Source organism: Ammospiza caudacuta, chromosome 1, assembly GCF_027887145.1.
Source record: "Ammospiza caudacuta isolate bAmmCau1 chromosome 1, bAmmCau1.pri, whole genome shotgun sequence".
Classification (NCBI taxonomy): domain Eukaryota; kingdom Metazoa; phylum Chordata; class Aves; order Passeriformes; family Passerellidae; genus Ammospiza; species Ammospiza caudacuta.
The window spans coordinates 90,434,199-90,452,191 of record NC_080593.1 but is presented as its reverse complement, the minus strand read 5'-3'; the positions used below and the strand labels follow the sequence as shown (position 1 = coordinate 90,452,191).

The window sequence follows — 17,993 nt, the reverse complement described above, 5'->3', positions numbered from 1 at the left end:
CACGTAGATTAGCAGCTCCCTTTGTGTGGCGTTTTTGGCGATGAATCCGGTCCGGAGCGCGGGGCAGGTTATCGGCGTCACGTGCACGGGCTCTCCAGAGGCGGGGCCTGGTTGGGGACGGGGAAGGGCCGGTCCCGTTCTCGCCTCGGCCGTGTCCGTGTCCCTGCTGCTGCTGCCGGGAGCGGCGGGGCGGTGGGGCCGGGAGCGCGGCCGGGACAGCGGCATTCCCGTGCTCCTGCTGCGGAAGTGACGCGCTCCGGGCGCGCCCCGGCAGCGCCGCCGACGGTTCCTGCGGCGGGGCGAGATGGCGGCGCCCGGAGCCCCGGTGACCGTCACCGTCACTTACAGTAAGCGCCCGGGGCAGGGGCAGCGGGCGGGGCTGCAGCTCCGGCCGCTCCCGGCCCTTCCCCGCCCCTCTGCCCGCCATCCCGGCCCGGCCCGGAGCGGCACCGGGCACTGCGGGCGGGCGGGGGCGGCCTCGGCGGGGCGCGGCCCGGGCCCGCTCAGCCCGGGGTCCGTCCGGGCTGTGCCGTGAGGCTTCGCTCCTTACTGGGCACGGCCTGCCAGGGTCTGCTCCAGCCGGAGCGCGGGCGTAGGTGGGCTGCGAGGGTGGAGGGGGGAACAGGTGGCACGGCGGCCCTCGCACAGGTCGGATCTTGGGGGAACTGCAGCAGCATCTCTCCTAAAAGGAGGAGGTGAGGGAGCCGGGCCTGTTCAGCCTCGAGGAGAGATGGCAGAGGGGATCTCATTGATGTGAATGAATATCTGAAGGGGGGATGCCGAGAAGATGGAGTCAGGCTCTTCTCGGTGGTACTCGGCAATAGCACAAGAGGCAATGGGCAGAAACTGATGCACACGAAGTTCCACCTGAATATGAGGAAGAACTTCTTTATTGTTGGAGTGACTGTGCCTTGGTACAACTAGCCCAGAAAGGTTGTACAGTCTCCCTCACTGGAAGTATTCAAGAACTCTCTGGATACAATCCTGTGCCATGTGCTCCATGTGGTCTAGGATGACCCTGCTTAGCAGGGAAGTTGGGCCAGATGACCCATTGTGGGTTCAAGCTGATCCATACTGTGATTCTGCTGTTTGGGTAATCTTCATTTAGATGAAATATATTGCTGGAGTCAGCATAGGCATGTTAAAAGCAGGTGCTACCCAAGTCTGTCTTCTGGTTGGTTGAAGAGGCTTGGATGTTGGCACGTGGTGAGCTGCGAGGCTGCAACAGAGAGTGGTTTCTTTGGTAGGACAGGTGGGTGCTGACCTGATGGAATGGGTCACTCAAAGGCCAGCTGAGGTGGCTTTCTTCCCCCCCTTGAAAAGAAAAACCAGAGGAGGGAGAAGAAGGTGGAGGGGAAGATGTGTCTATAAACAAATATAAAACCTTACTGTAAAGGACTGAGAATAGCTTGGACTGTGCAGTTCTTAAAAATAAGATGGGAAGCACCGTGGTTAAATTTTGAAGTGGATCTAAGTGAGACAATAGGAGGAATGAGGAAGATAGTAAGGTATTAAATCAGCAAGATGTTCTGCTGAGTTTTCTTAGCAAAACTTAGTAATTTTTCATTGTATTTAAAAAAATTGAATAATAAATTCTGCCTTTGTTTCTTTTGCACTATGTTGGTAATGTTGTTTCTATCTCTAAAGCTTATTGTTTATTTCTGATTGCTCATTTGTGTTTTCAAATTGTGTTTCAAATTGTTTTGTTAAAATGTTTCTTTTATCACCTGGCAGTTTTATTTAAGAGCCTTTGGTGAGGAATTTGTGGAATAATTTATTTGAGTCATCACGATTCATGTGCTCACTGGTGCCTTCAGAGAGTTCCATTTGATCTGAGGGGCTTTCATTTTGCAATGTCAGCAGTTTAATGGTTTGACATATTTATAATTGCAATGTCTTGCTGTTTGGCAACAGTCAGAATGTTTTTGTCTTTCCAATTGTTTTCTTAGCTGATAATGACTTTGTCATTAACTGACAGCAAACAGAAGCCTTTGTTCAGCTTGGGCTTCATCTGTGTGATTTACACCTGCAGCCGTCAGATGTGGGGCTTGACCACTTTGCACAGAACATTTTTAGTAAAGTTTTGTGTGCACGTGTGGAAGTGGGGAAAGATGGGATTTACGGCTGAGAAACAGAACTGACAGTAGACCCACATGTGTGACTTGACAGTCTGCAAGTGAGGTGGGCAGACATCACACCACACTTTCTGTCCGTTCTGTCACTGCCCTCCTCAGCTGGGCAGGGGACAGAAAAGACAACAGAAGGCTCGTGGCTTGAGAGAAGGGCAGGGAGAGAGCACTCACCAGGTCATGAGCAGAACAGACTTAACTTGGGGACGTGTAGTTTATTAACATTCAAATCAGAGTAGAACAATGAGCACTAAAAGAGAAAAAATGACTTTTCCCCTGGGCTTAACTTTCCTCCTGAATTCTCGGATTCCTCCTGCCTGAGCAGTGCAGGGGAATGGGGCTCTGGTCAGTTCACCACACTTTGTCTCTGCTGCTCCTTCCTCCCCAGGGGGAGGGCTCCTCACACTTTTCCCCTGCTCCAGCATGGGTTCCTCTTATGGATTGCAGTGCTTCAGGAACAGACTGCTCCAGTGTGCATCCCCCACAGGGTGACAAGTCCTACCAACAAACCTGCTTCAGCATGGGCTCCTTTCTCCATGGCTCTGCAGGTCCCCAGCACAGGCTTCCCACAGGGTCACAGCCTCCTTCAGGCGTCCACGTTCTCTGCTGTGGGATCCTCCATGGGTTGCAGGGGCACAGCTGCTTCACCATGGGCTTCACTGTGGGCTGCAGGGGAATCTCAGCTCTGGCACCTGGAGCAACCCATGAGTTGTTTCTTATGGTGATTTCACTCTGCTGTGAATTTACAGTAAAATTTGTTTACAGTCTGTACAAAGTGGTGCTCATAATTTGTAATTAAACTGGTTCTATTGTTACACAAGCTTCATCTGTTTTTTCCCTCAGTTAGTGTTTGTTTTTTTTTCTTTTTTCTTTCAATTGCTCATGGGCAGAGCCCTTATACAAAGCAGTTGTATATATCAAAATGACCTTTTGAAATGTATTGAGGTTGTGGTTTTTTTTTTTTTTTCCCAAAACAAACTGATAAGAAGGGCTGTTTATGGAAAGTGCTTGGGTGAGAGGGGCATAATGTGATTTTAAGCTTAAAATTGTCTTGGAATAACAAATTTTGTTGAAGTTTTAAAATATTTGAGGATATAGTGTCACTTGTCATGTGACTGTGGGAGTCTGGAGCATTTTAAAATCAATTTTTCTAGCACTCTCCTTTTTAAAGATATGTGCATTTTAAATTAGTGGTGTGAGTATGGTTTTTCTTCTGTTGTATGTGTTAAGTTCTCTCTTCCTGCAGAGTAAAAAATGTCTGTTTTGATTTCCCTTGCAGCCAGAGGTGGTTGATTCCTGTGGGTGCTTTCAGATTGACAGACTTGATGTGTGTGGGAGCAGAGGGTGGTAGAAAGGGTCTGTTGCAAAGCAGAGATTAGTAGGCATACTCCTTTCTTCCCCTAAGAATTACCTCCTGTTTGCATGCAAGTTAATCTTTGGGAGTCTGAATAGGAAGTGGAAGGTGACAGATAAGCTGGGACTTCTACAAGTGGTTATGTCTGCTTATCAGTAGTATATGGGGAGAAGCAGTTTTTGTACTCTGAGAATTCTCTCTGCTTGGTGGTGGAGATGAAACAGGGTAGACAATGATTGCTTGTTTCTCATGTTTGAGAAGAAGGGAGCAAAGGAAGTGATAATTGTCTCAGATACCAAAGACTCAAGTAGGAAATGGGATACATCAGGATGGTGTGGGCTTTTATGCTTTAGCTTGTGAGATGTCTGCACACCATCTGTACTTCTAAAAAGAAATAGGGAATAATATTTAGCAGGACCTAAATTACGCCAGTAAAATACACCCCATTGAACTCTTCAGATTATTCCAGTGTAAACCAAAATTTTCAGCTGAGGTCAGTCACTTCAAGAGTGTGGTAGAATAATTTGATTCTACATGAGAGCCTGTCCTTTGAGAACTTTCTGCATTAATGGTAATAAGTATTAGAGATGGATTCTCTCTGGAATATTTTCTAGGTTACAATAAGTGTTACTGTTACTCTGTTTTTCTACTAGGCAATGAAAAGCACAGTATTCAGGTTGCTTCCCAACGAGAAGGTGGTGAACCTACACTACAAGACATGGCTGTGCTTATTGAACAAGTCACTGGGGTTCCAGTTCCTTTTCAGAAACTGATATACAAAGGTAACTTCTAAATCTGCCATGTTTCTTATAGATTATGAGCTTTCATCAGGTGTTCATGTTTTGAATGTCTTAAAAAAAATCTTATGCCACCAACTGTACTTAAACTGTTTTTTCCTCCCTTGTTCTTCATTTAGGAAAGTCTCTGAAAGAATTGGAACAACCATTATCAGCACTTGGTGTTAAAAATGGTTGCAAAGTCATGTTGATTGGGAAAAGGGTAAGCATGCTTTCGGACCTTCTTTCCCCTTAAGCTATCATCATTTTTGTCACTAAGTCAGCTGCTGGACACAGAAACAAGCTGGAGCATTAACTTAATTTTGTATACCTATCCACAAAATTGAGTTCAGTCTCATATTACACTGCAAACAACTGCAGTTTGTACTTTTCTGAGATTACATTATTGACTGCCTTCTGCTTTACATTATTGACAGGACTCTGCCTAATCTGTGGTCAGTGCTCATGAGCTTTCTGTGCACTGATGACATTATCTGCTCATCTTATTTTTCTGGTTTAAAAAACACTTTCCCAACTGTAGCTACTGAGCCTTGATCCTCTAGGTTATTTCTTGTGACATGATTTGTTGCTGGTTTTGCAAATTGAGGATGAGGTAATAATCTTATGATGTAAATATTGCCTATACTTTAGAAATTATAAGTTGACAAAAAGAAACAAAAATTGCACTTTTCCTTTTTCCTTCAAATTAATCTCATTAATTGTGTTTATATACATTGCTGATTGAAATGTATTTGTAATTAAGCTTTGGAAGAAGCAGATTTGGTAGTTATTTAAATATGGAAAGAATAGCCACAGTGTAGTGTGTATTCTAAAACCTCAGAAACATTTGTCTGTATCAGCACTGCTATTTTTTAGCTGCATTGTATCTTTATTTGTTCCTTAGTTGTGAATGTTGTACTTTTGAATACACAGAATAGTCCAGAAGAAGAGGCTGAATTAAAGAAGTTAAAAGATTTGGAGAAGTCAGTGGAGCAAATAGCTAATAAGTTAGAGGAAGTTAATAAAGAGTTCACAAGTATCCAGAAGGTATGCCAGTTTTGTATCACTTTATATCTTTACAAAGCAATTTAGTAGGTATTTCTATGTAAAAAAACCCAGACAAAACAGTTTGGAGGTTTTGAGTAGTCAGTAATAGCTGCCCGTCCTAAATGTCCAAGAGTCAGTAATAATTCTTAGTGAATTCCAAATGCCATTTATGAGTTTGCAAAATAGAGACATGGCAATGTTTGGAAAAAAGTAAATATTGTTTCATATGGGATAACTTACATATATCTGGAATAAGAAGGTCTATTAGATGTTTATCATTTTAGTAAACCTAACAGATCTTACATTTACTGTGTCAAGAATTGATAAAATACAGAAGAATACAGATTAAGATTGGAGTCCCTATCATGCTTGGAAATACAGAAATAGTAAAATATGTTTTCTGCTCTTGTGGATTGACAGTTTTTCTTAGATGAGTATTGTGTAGGGTATAGAATAATTTTGTTTTTTCTTCTTCAGGGATTTTTAGCTAAGGATCTCCAAGCAGAAGCACTAAAACAGCTGGACAAGAGGATAAAAGGAACTGCAGAGCAGTTCATGAAGACCCTTGAACAGATTGATGCCATTGTAAGTAACTAACCACAGAAGAGAGTCAAATCCCAACAGAAACTTACTGGATATTTTAATGTACTAAGAAATTTCTTTTTGACTATCCAAATGCTTCACAGTCATTAGTGGATCATAACCTTACATTACATTTCCAGAGTACAATATATATCTTCCTGTGTCATGTAGCTCAGAGCTAGATGAGAATAAGGTACAGAGATAAATAGAAAATTGCCCCAGCCAGTGTATTTCCTTACTTGGTTTCTCTGTCTGCTGGTTGTTCTCTGTAAGCCTCATTATATAATTATGTTGCATATCAAGATCATAATAGTCTGCTATGAAGGAGAATGCTGCTTTTCTGTGGTAGTCGTGTCTTTGGGTCTCCTCCTTGGTACAGTGACTTTCTATTAGGTTGGTTTTTTTTTCAGAAATATGCTATGCAAATACCTATAACTGATGAAACAAATGTAATTTAACTTGATGGACTCTTTGTAAAAGTTCAGCAGTGGACTAAATCAGAGTGATAATTTGAACTGGCCATCATCAAATGCTATGTAATATGGATGTGTTCCTGGGAATGGTGGGAAGCTTACTAACTAATTTCCTGCTTTTGTATTGTGAGCCTATGATGATAATATAGTCTTGGCTGCTTGTTATAGCCAACAGTTCTAAATACTTTTTTAAAAATTGCTGTATTCTAAGTATTTTTAAGTCTTCAAATTTGTTTCCTTTTGTGCCTCACATAAAGGAGAATATTATGCTGACAGTTACTGAATGCTGTTAGACATAAAGACTTCATATAACTGATTTCCTGCTTGAAGTGGCAGGTCAGATGTGTTGTCATGAAAATATCGGTAAGGTGACAACAGCTGAACTGTCTCAATTGGATGGAGTTAAAGCTTATTTCTGATCCCTTCAAGTTTTGATACCAAATCCTATTCAGAAAAAAACTCAGTACTTGTATTTAGGTTGCAGCTCTGGAACCTAGCAGGCAGCCTTGTAAAACTGTTTCACTGCTTTCTGAATAATCCAAACTCAATTTCCCAAGTTTACTTTTCCTTCTGTTACCTTTTTGTGTGGTTTAAACAGAAAGCATGCTGTGCTGTATCTCCTTATCCAAAATACCCTAAATAGTACTGAACAAGGAATTTTAGGTCTAGTGCCATGTTTTAGAAGACTTATAGTCAGTGACTTGGTGTTTAGATTTGGGAAATAATGGAGTTTTTGTACTTCATTTCTTGAGAAAGTGGAGCAGCCACAGCTAAGACTAATTACAAGTAATTCCTTCCAAAATCTGTAGTAATTGTTTGTTACTGTATTGAATAAGAGCATCTGACATTTTACATTGAAAAGTTGGGTTGTTTTTTGGGTTTTTTTTTTAAGAAGTAAAGGTTTGGATTGCCAGTGATTGCCGTTACATTGCACATATTTATTTCTTTTAATATATAAAGCTGACTGTGAGACTTGTCATGAAAACTGGACTAATGTGCAATCTTGCAGATGAAATACGTGTAGGTGGATGGAATCTTTACATAAAACGTGGGAGTTCAGAGTGCTGGTGTCACACCAGGTCAAATGAACAAGCCACCAACTTACTGAGGCAGCCCTCAGCTGCACTGTGGTTGTGCACTGTATGGAGGCAGCAGTACAGACTGGTAGTGAGGGATGTGTATGAGCAGTAAATGACTTCCACTGAAGTAGAAAATGGCAAATAGAAATGCAAAGCAGTATTTTATCTTATTGTAAAATTGGTTTATACAAGTAATTAGCATTCTTTCCAGCAGCCAAGTAAAAAGCTAGTTGTGACACATCTGTGAAATGCTACTGAGCATGTAGAGGTGCTGTTGATTGAGTCAACAGCATGTTAAAAAATTCAGAGGGAAAAATGTGACTGACTGAGAAGAATGGATGATGCATTGTAGAAATTAAACATACCAGCAAGCTCGCACTATAAATATTCCAGCTTTTTTCTTTGGCAGAATTGTCACAACTCATTAAGGTGTCTCAGCTGCTGTGTGTTATTTGGATCACTCACATATGCAAAATGAGATTTGGTTGCTTACAGAGAGATAAGGGTGAGGAAACCTGCATATTGTTTTCTTTCTGTTCTAGGAATATGACTCTTACTGGTAGCAGACAAGCTCATTAATTAGAGGAGCTGAGTTTGGAACTAAATACTTTTACTAGACACCATGCATTCAACAATTGTGAATTTAAAAGATGGGATTTAGAAGGTGGAGAAGTAACTTTATAATCTTACAGTAGGGGGTTGTGAGAGAAAAAATACAATGTTGTCACTGCCAGAGGTGTGAAAGAAACATCCTGAAGGGATGCTTTTGGGTAGAGCATCTGTAGCTTAAGCATTGTAACATAAATGTGTTTAAATAGCTATTGCTTTCATGGCATCTTACAAAATTTTAATTTGTCTGACACAGTCAGACATTACCATAAGCCACAGATCTTAGAAGCTTTCTTCAGGAAGAAGGCAGTTGAGTCTTGTTCAATACTCGAAAATTTGTTTGTGTGCATTCACAGACGTGCTATTTATTTCATCAGTTAAAACAACTGGTCCAGGAATAGAAGTCAAAGTACATTACTTATTACAAATCTCAGTGAGAAGAATATAGGTAATGCTTTACTTGGTCATTTGGACCAGTTTTTTAAATACCTGAAAGGCTTTTTCAAGAAAAAACAAAGTTTTTCTGAGATCAGTAGGAAAATTTGAATCCACAGTCATGACAGTAAGTACCTGTGAACCAGCTCTGTTTTCACCAATATTGCAGTGTGAGCACTCACTTTGTCCTCAAGATGGTCTCCTATTTAATGGCAGATTTTTTAATCTAGAAAGACAATATTGCAGAGAACAGATTGTTTTAAGAATTGAAAAAAGCTTTCTCTTCTGAAATACTAGTCACTGATTTTGTTAACATAAATTCACAACAAATCTGTCAAATTGCATCTATCAGTATTGAAGACATTGATAGCACTACTGACTCATAGTTGTGCTCTGGTGGCCCATCCTCCTTTCCTGAAGATTTTTTGAAATTCCTCTGCAGAATTTACTTAAATTAACAAGGTGTTCTGATGAAATTTCACTGTCACCTTGTGTCTGCTATACTTGTTATTGGATAAATCCATATGAAATTAACATTTCAGGGATTAAAAGACAGAAGTATTCTGAAAAAACCACACCACTCTTCCTGTAACAAATATTTTCCAGACATCTGGGAAGTTTTTCCACTTTCAATAAGATGAGATCCTATTACTAAACTTTTCGAATTTATCTGAATCAATAAAAATGTGATAAGCATTTCTTACTATAATACTTTAATCTCTTAGTATGAATTGTAAACATGAAATCAGATCTTCAGAGAAAGGTATTTCTAAAGCTCAAGGACATTGTCACGTGAAAGGGGAGGTTTCCTCCAGCCCTTTCAGTCTGATTTGTGTGTCAGTGCCCCAGGTTACCTGAGACCCTTGTGCCCCACCAGTCTGTCAGTGCCCTGTTACCCTTCCCTGAGCAGCCCGCTTGATGGGAGTGTGGTTCAGCTGACCTGCTTGGGGTCACATGCAAACAGAGAGGGCCCTCCTGGACCCCTGGATTCAGGGACAAATTCAGGACACAACAGCATAACAGGGACCCCCTCCTGGTTATCCACAGTCAAATATGTTACCTGCTGCCAATGACTCTAAGTGCCCTTGAAGGACTCACTTTACCAGTTTATGGAATAGCCCTCCTTTATTAATACAATAGAAAACTCTTGACAGGATTGCTGGCTGCAAAAATGTACTTAAAACAATATACTAACCAGCTCTAATCCCCAATAATGGAGTCTTCCCTCTATTTATGCCATTTTTAACTTACTCTTACACTATTTTTATGTTCAGGTGGAGCTAGAGTGACTCTAGTCATGCATCATGTTCAGTGGGGGGTGGTTGCATTTGGAGGTGGGTAATGTCAGTATTACATCTGAGGTGACCTTTGAGGCTGGAGCCATACATCAGTCTTGCATCCAAGGTAAACTTTGGAATGGAGGTGGGCCTGTGGTTTTGCCACAGTTGCTGGTTCAACAGCAGGAAATCTTTTTCCTTCCTTGGCTGACAGCTGTTACATGGCTTATCAGCTACAAGGTATCACCATGTTCCCCCTCTTGCCCCAAAATCCTTTCTTCCCCCAAAATCCTTTTGGACAGACCCTGGCCATGGTGTCTCCAGTCCACCCTCTCTTTGGGTCCCCTTAGTGTGTATCATTTGTGGGAAGTCAGGCATGCTGTCCATATTCCATCCAGGGAGCAGCAACTGCATTTTCTCCCTATAATTTTCCATACTTTCCACCCTGCTCCATCCTCCACTTCATCCCCCCTTAGCCTCTGTGCTGACTACAGTTTTTTGTTACTTTCCTACCCAGTTTCAGTAATAGAAACTGGGTTGTAGTAGCTTTGTACTCTAGCCATCATGCTGTTAGGGCTCAAGAGGGAAACACCAGTGGAATACCTCTGAGGAGATAAGGAGTGTTCCCACAGGGAGGTGACACAGCCCACAGCTCAGCTGAAGTGCCTCACACCAGTGCACACAACATGGGCAGCAAACAGGGAGAGTAGAATCCATTTGTCTGAACAATAAAAGAAAAGAGCACCTTTTGTTGTTGTTGTTGTTGTTTGTATTTTGATTTTTACAAAGGCTTATGTATCTAAACCTTGCAGTTGTGTTCACATTTTGGTGAAATGAAACAGATTAGGTTAGGAAAACCTGTTCTTTGTTTCCCTGTGTTCTTGGTCTGGAGTTAGGATGGAAAATAAAAGGTAAACTAGTGAGAAACTCACAAGATTTTTATGCATTTTCACCAGTGAGAACACAGTGTTTATAAGAACCATTTATAAGCACCATTCCTCAGCAACACCCCAGTTTCACATAGCTCAAAAAGTACAAAGCATGTAGCACTTGCCAGGATGACATACATGAACATAATGGGTGGCAGGAGTACAGAAAATGATGCAGTTTGAATTTAGTGAAAAGCTGACATTGTGTAACACTTCACATCTGTTGCCTTCCCTCAGTACATTGCAGGGATGATCAGATGTACAGCTCAGCCTGGCAATGGCTGCATTACTAATGATACATTCCAGTGATGGCAAGTGATTGAGTAAATGTATTTGTAAGAAATTTGTTCATGTTATAATCTCTGAAAAAGCTTTGAAGAACAGTTAACACACACCACAGCAGAAAAAGCAGTGTGTATAGTCTGTTGCTGTATATTCCCTAAAGACACATGGTAGGTTTGCTGTCTCTGTTCTTTGCAGTCAGCATGCTGCATCCCTGGCTTTTTGATAACTTTTTCTTATATATTCTTTGCTGTGTAATCATCCTTACTGAGCAGGCATGGAATTTGCAGGATACCCATTCAGAGGATTCTTTGATAATTCCAGTTCTTGCTGTAAGTCTAATTTGTTCATTTCAGCATTAACCTGCATCAACTTGTTTGCTTATTTTACTGCAGAATCTGCCAGAGAATTTCAGTGACTGCAAACTGAAAAAGAAGGGGTTAGTGAAGAGGGTCCAGGTGAGTTTTCTTACTTTTTTTTTTCTTCCATAAATGCTGGGCACTTGTATGCCAAGAGTTTGTGAAAGTGAGCTGCTTAGATTTTTTTCAGTGTTTGCTCTTACATCGGTATTGTGTATGACCTTCCTTTGAGAGGTATTTAATATCTTTATAAAATAGCACACAAAATACAGATTTTCATAGGTCATGCTGTTTTCAGATAATCTTTGTCATTTACATTAATGGTTTGTCTTATGGCTGTCTGATGATATGAAATAATCCTGATAATTTGTAAAGACAATGGGATTGATCATTCCTCCTTTTTTGAATCTTGATGGACTGGAGTAATGACTGAGGTCTGGGCACAAGGATGCAGCTAACTGTAACTCCTGCTGACCTACTCCTGACCTTGCGAGAGGTGTTCTTTGGAAAATTTAGCTTATACTGCAATGCACCAACTTTCTTTGGAGAGTAGGTCTTTGAGATCTGTACAGCAGAGTAGCTGTGCTGGGCATGGAGGATTTAATGGCTTTGCTGTGGTATGATGCTTGTAAACTCCTAGGCATTGTTTTCTTAGAGACCTTGAACTGAAGGTTTGTTAGTAAATACTGGAATTCAGCTCCCTCCACTCAAACTTACATAGATGAATGGTAACGCTACATGTATTACTGTTTTTATTTCTGTTGTGCTAACGTTAGTGCCAGGATGGGCTCCTAAAAATTGTTTGTGGAACTACTTTGCATTCATATATAGAGTTGAATGATTTTGTCTTTTACTGTAACCTTATTAAATACCTCCCTTATTAAATACCACCCATTTAGAATAGCCATCTATTTTAGAGGAAGGCCCACCAAGAAATACTTTATAGGAGAAATGGTTTTAGTTACTGCTTCAGGGACAAAGCACTTTGTACTCAGTTTTTGTGATAAGTTTGGGTAATGCAAATGGCAATGAAGGTGATTGCTGGCGTGGCTGTATTATGTGGGGGTTCTGAACACACTCTTGATTCCATGTGCCTAACCAAGGCAGCAAAACTTGTAATAGAGTGATGGCTATCAACTTTGTGGAAGCTACTGGATCTCCACTCTTGGGTGAAGTTACAGCAGAAGTGGGGCTTTGTTTAAGAATTGCTGTTAAAGCATAAAAGGGGTTCTGTTGAGCAGAGATCAGAATTATTTATGTGCTTTTATGTGCACAGCATTGTGCAGCTCTGGGTTATGAACCCTTTGAGGACTCCAGAAGAGTCCTAAGGGGTTTAAGACCAGAGCTGTCAACAGCAGTTTGTTTTTCCAGAGCAAGAACAAGAAAACAGTGGCAAGTTAGGCTTATTATTCTGAAGTATCCATGAAAGCAAGGGGGAGCTATTAACTGCCTTCTACTGATGGCATCTTCAGGGTGGGAAGATAAATATGAAAGAGTAGCAGCCCTCAACTGCAGTTTGTTACCACTTTCACTTTTTCATCCCTCAAGTTCTTACCGATGTGAGTTGATGGATAGCTCGAGGGATTGGTTGTAAACAGATGATTCAAAGCAGTGTGATGGTTGAGGAACATTCACATGGCACAGCAGTTTGCTGCTCTAGAAGGAAAGTGCTTTCTTACTGTCAATTTAATAACATGAAATGTCTCGTTTGACTGTCAGAGTATGGTGCAGACGTAGCAAAAACAAAGGCGAGACATGAAGAGCAAATGGGAGAATCTTTCTCAGGAAGTGCACTGTACTTGGATACCTTGGGGCTGACCTAAAACAGTTTACTGACTTAAAGTGTTGTCATGTTGTGCTGTGTACAGGCCGAGCAAAGTGACCAGGGGCTGCTGGCTGCCAGTTCCTCTCTGTGTGTTACTCTACTTGTGAGAACTCGTGGGCAGGTTCTAAGAAAGCGTAAGGTTCTGTGGACTCCTTTTCTTGGAATGGAGCCTTCTGTCTTTTGAGGAACACCAGCTACTGATGAAGATAAAGGTTCAATGATGCCTTGTAGTCTTAAGAAGTAGAAAAGATCTTGGTTTAATGAAAGCTTGTTTTAAATTTGACTGAGCAGGTTTGTGCCAGCCTTGGCCTCGAAAGGATGTGTTAGAGAGGAGCTTAGAAGTCATGTTCCAAACTGAATGAAGGACTAAGTTGTCTGAACCTTTGTGTTTCCTATTGTTGTTCATGAACTTTGGATGAAGTGAAAATTCCTCAGCATCAGGACTGGTGGTGGTGGGCAGCCATGCTGTTATCCTTATTAGCCTTATCCAGTGTCATGTTTCTGTTGGGTTCCGGGTAAATCCAGGTGTGCATAAGCTATTACCAAAACAACTGGAAAGTGGCTGTTGAGTTGACATCTTCAAATTCACTATGGAAACTGCACTTTCAGTTCTTCAGAAACACTTCCCTGTGCCAATTTGTATCCAATAATATTTGTTTGTTTTTTATTCTTAGGTTTTTCTTGCCCAGTGTGATACCATTGAAGGGAACATTGGCCAAGAAATGGACAAGCTGCAGTCAAAGAATTTGGCACTGGCAGAATGAGGCGTCGCCTTACATAATTAGGAAACATAATTGCTCTATGAGCAAGAAGAAAAGTTTGCTCTTTGTTTTGGAGCACATATCCAGCTTCCTTTTTTTTTTTTTCCTCAAAGCCCAGTCTGTTAGACTGGCACCAGTCAATCATTTCTTGCTGGTTGTCGTTTGCCTCTTGGTTAGAACTATTATTTTGAAAAGAAATCCTTCCTGAAGAATGGCTGAGCTAATCTTTGTGAATTGTGTATCTTATGGACAATAAGATAGTTTAGTTAACTAAGTTATGAAGTTTTCAGTGGTGGGCAGTTTTGTCTGATATATCTTTGAATTTATTTACAGCTCAAATCAAAGAAGGTCTATAATCGAACAAGTGCCATAAGTTGCAGTTGTAGGACTACAGCTAGATTGAAAAAGGCAAACTGAGACAACATCTGGAAAAGCTGAACATTCTAGTAGACAGTTCAGAGCAATAAAAAACCCCTACACATTTGTATCTACTTAATGTTTGTATGCATTTATAAATATAAGAAAGCTTGACTATAAGGGAGTCGTACCTATTTTAGCCTTAAATTGTCATAATAAATGGAATGTACTGTAACATGTATGGTACTTAATTTTGAGTGGTGCTTTAAGTTGTTACTGAGCTCCTTGATACAGATGTATGTTTTTTACACAGATTTCTGATGTACTGTGGTTTTTATAGATTATTTGTATTTTTATTATTTGTGTTCTGTCTTGAGTTGAGAAATTAAATGAGATTACTCATGCTGCTCAAATACCAAGGGTTCAGTTCAAGCAAGGTATAACTGAGGAGCTATTTTGAAAGGGTTTTTTAATACTTTTTTCTGAATTTACTGAATTCATGATGCTATATTTAATGGGAAAATGCAGTGATTATTCCAGTCTGTTTGGGCAATCAGTGAATTTTTATAACATGTTGCAAAGAGACACAGGTTTATTTTAGCAATGCCGTCTGTGTGAGGGTTATGGCTGAGTCTTGCAGTCACATATGCACTGTGCTTAACCTTCTCTGCTAGGTGAGGAGTCAGCTTTTTCAGGAGACACAAATTTGAGTGGGTGCAGCCAACTTTGCAGTGGTTGCTCAGAGGCTCTGAGCAGACTGTGGAGCATGTCAGCCTGTAGGTAACATATGTAACAAATGTACAGGAGCTGCTTTTTCACTGATGCTCCTCATTGGGAGGTCAGCCAGATACACAGCAGCCAGCAAAGCAGGGACTGGGAAGGAACCTCTTTCTGTGCAAGAAATAAACTCTTTATCCCAAATGAGTCAGACTGAGAATGTTTAGAATTGGCCCTTAGGTAGTGAGGCATTATCCATATGTTTTAAGGCTAGCTGTCCTTTCAAGATAAAAATAGATGTATGTAAAAAAATCTTAACTTGTTATAAGCTATAAAGCTTAAATAATACCTGAAGTGTTATTATTACATATTATTAGTATTGTCTTTGATGTTCGTAATTGGAGGAACATTTTTTTAGTGAAAAATGCCATTGAAAGGGAATGAAGTGATAGCTGTGCATTACAAAGGGTCACTTATAGTCTAAAAATGCTGGTTGACCATACTAAGATTTGAGTTGCCATGTTTTTTGCTGTTAACCAGTTACTCCAAGCTTCTGTTTTTTCCCTCTTCTCTTATCAGCATCTGCGGAGGATTTCATAGTCTAAACTCCTAGGAACCTTATCTGTCATGATAGGATTTGGTATGGTAGGACTGTGGAAGATTTTTCCCTAGGCTGACTAGTCTGTCATGCTGCATTTTCCCAGCACTTTAGGGTTAAGAGGAGGAAGCATCAGTTGCAGTCATTTTTGTGAAGTCCTGCCTATCCTGTGGCTGCTTCTGGACCAGATTCAGCTTACTCAAACCACCAGCAACACTTGTCTAATTCAGGGAATGCAAAATCAACCACTTTCCTATGATGGAAAGGATCCTCACCCTCCCAAATGTGGGCTCTCTAATGCATTGAGCTTTCACAGGTGCACATACAATAAGCAAGAATGCCCCTGTGCCCATGGAGAGAGCTGAGAGCTGTGGTCATGGCCAGGACTGTGTCCATTTCTGCTGTTCCTGTGTAGATTTCTCTCTTGGGTGAGAACATTTACAGGCAGACATTGTCTTCCCAACAGTCTTTCCCAGAAATTGCTGCTTCCTTGGATGTGCTTGTGTGAGTACATCTTCAGCCTGTCTCAGAGCAAGGTGGATTAACTTCAGGATGTTCCAGAGCAGATCTTTTGAGGGTCTGGTACTCTGAGGCAGAGAGGGTTATGGTGAACCTCTCCCACCAGCACATCTGTATTCAGCAGAGGGTGGGTGTCCTGAGCCACATTTACCTTGCAGTGCTGAGCAGTTTGGTCTCCAGGACAAAGTATGTGTATGAAGACCAACTTCTGCAGTATAAATTGTTTTGTCTTCCAAATATAAAAATGAGCTGATTTGTTTTGGAGAACAGATGGTTGTATTTAGAATTATCCAAGACATTCTAGAGTGAATTGACTTTTATACTTAGTTTTGGAGAGGGGAGTCGAAAACATTTTTTTGTCAGAATAGCCTTAAATTCAGTAAAAGCCAGCGTCTATGCTTTTCAAAAGTGCAGCAGACTGCAATTGTGGGAGGAAGGGGAAGGAAGATGTGATTTTAAATATTCTTCAGAGTTTGTAAGTATAAATAATCAAGCTTAAGCGATAGTCTCACTGATTCTGTAGTTCAGGTGTACTGTGATACCTGTTTTGCTACTGAATTGTTTCCTCAGCCCAACAATCTGCCATGATCGTGTCAAAACAGAAGTTACTCCCTTTTGCCTTAGTTGCACTTATCCCATCGTCTTCCTCCAGTTGCTGTGTTGCTCTGGCTGTGTTTACAGACCTTGGATTTGCCATCCTGGCAAAATGTACCATAGGATTTGTCTTTTATCAAAATGGAAATTGAATTGCACATGCCCGTGGCCCCTTTTCGCTCCCAGATCCCGTGGGCTTGTGTGAGAAGAACCAAACCCGACTCAGGGAAATGTGGAGTCTGGAGCCATGGGATGAGTTGCTCTCTGGAAACAGCACAAAATTATAGTGGCAACCTCCATGACCAAGTCCTCTGGAAGGTAATGTCACTGTAAGCCTGGAGCAACACTTTTTGACTTCTAAAGGACACTCATGGTTTGGAGTGGAGCACTTGACACCGTGGAAGTTGGCACTAGATTTTTTTTTTTTCCTTTTTTTGGTTAACTCACATTATTGTACTGTGATAAATGAAAAGATAAAAATAAAATATGGAAAGTTCTCTGCTCTCCTTGGTGATGATGTAGTCACTAAATTCTGTATTTGGGCTGTATTTTAGTGGAGAAGGCACACAGGGCTCTGGCTGGTGCTGCCGTGTGTGCTATGCGGGACAGTGAGCGGGGCCTCCTGGAGTATGGGATTCACATTCTCTGAACAGAGAGAGACAATTCTCTCTCTCTCAGGGTTTTTCCTGAAGAAGCAGAGAAAAGAATGATCAAACCAATTCTTACCTCATTTACTGCTCCTGTGTTTGTGTGCAAGTGGAATGTATTCTGGAGATTGTTTACCCAAGGTGACCAATTGGATCCATGTGTGTGGGTCAGGACTCTCGAGCAGAGTAGTAGTAGAAGTAAGTAGTAGTTAGAAGTAAGTTAGAAGAAGAAAGTATGATGTAGTACAGTATGTATCTCTATAGTATAGTATAGTATAGTATAGTATAGTATAGTATAGTATAGTATAGTATAGTATAGTAATTAATTAGCCCTCTGAATCCATGGAGTCAGATGCATCATTCTTCCCTGCATTGGGGGATCTTCATAAAAACTATACTGGAGGGTGCCTGATTTGGGGCCTCCAGTGTTCCCAGGATTGGCAATGGCACCGAATTTTTAAAAAGCTGGGTTGTTTTTTTTTTTTTGTTTTTTTTTTTTTTTTTTTTTTTTTTTTTTAAATAACATGAAGTACTTTACACGGTTGTGTTGCACACCGTGCACTGGAACAGGTTGTCCAGAGAGGCTGTGGAGTTTTCCTCATTGAAGATGTTAAAGAGCCATCTGGACACAGTCCTGTGCCAGG

General features: G+C 41.0%; 1 protein-coding gene across 2 annotated transcripts; it reads left to right on the top strand.

Moving 5' to 3' along the window:
• The first annotated feature begins 107 nt into the window (after nucleotides 1-107).
• BAG1 (BAG cochaperone 1) lies at nucleotides 108-17,216 on the top strand. Of its 2 annotated transcripts, XM_058800363.1 has the most exons (7): nucleotides 114-347; nucleotides 4,137-4,265; nucleotides 4,400-4,482; nucleotides 5,193-5,306; nucleotides 5,784-5,891; nucleotides 11,368-11,430; nucleotides 13,831-17,216. In XM_058800363.1, exons 1-7 carry the CDS (start codon nucleotides 305-307, stop codon nucleotides 13,918-13,920), a joined length of 630 nt encoding a protein of 209 aa, XP_058656346.1. In that variant the 5' UTR covers nucleotides 114-304; the 3' UTR covers nucleotides 13,921-17,216. The 2 variants fall into 2 exon arrangements, with proteins under 2 accessions (XP_058656354.1, XP_058656346.1); XM_058800371.1 differs by lacking the exon at nucleotides 5,193-5,306 and having other exon boundaries at nucleotides 108-347.
• Nucleotides 17,217-17,993: the final 777 nt, after the last annotated feature.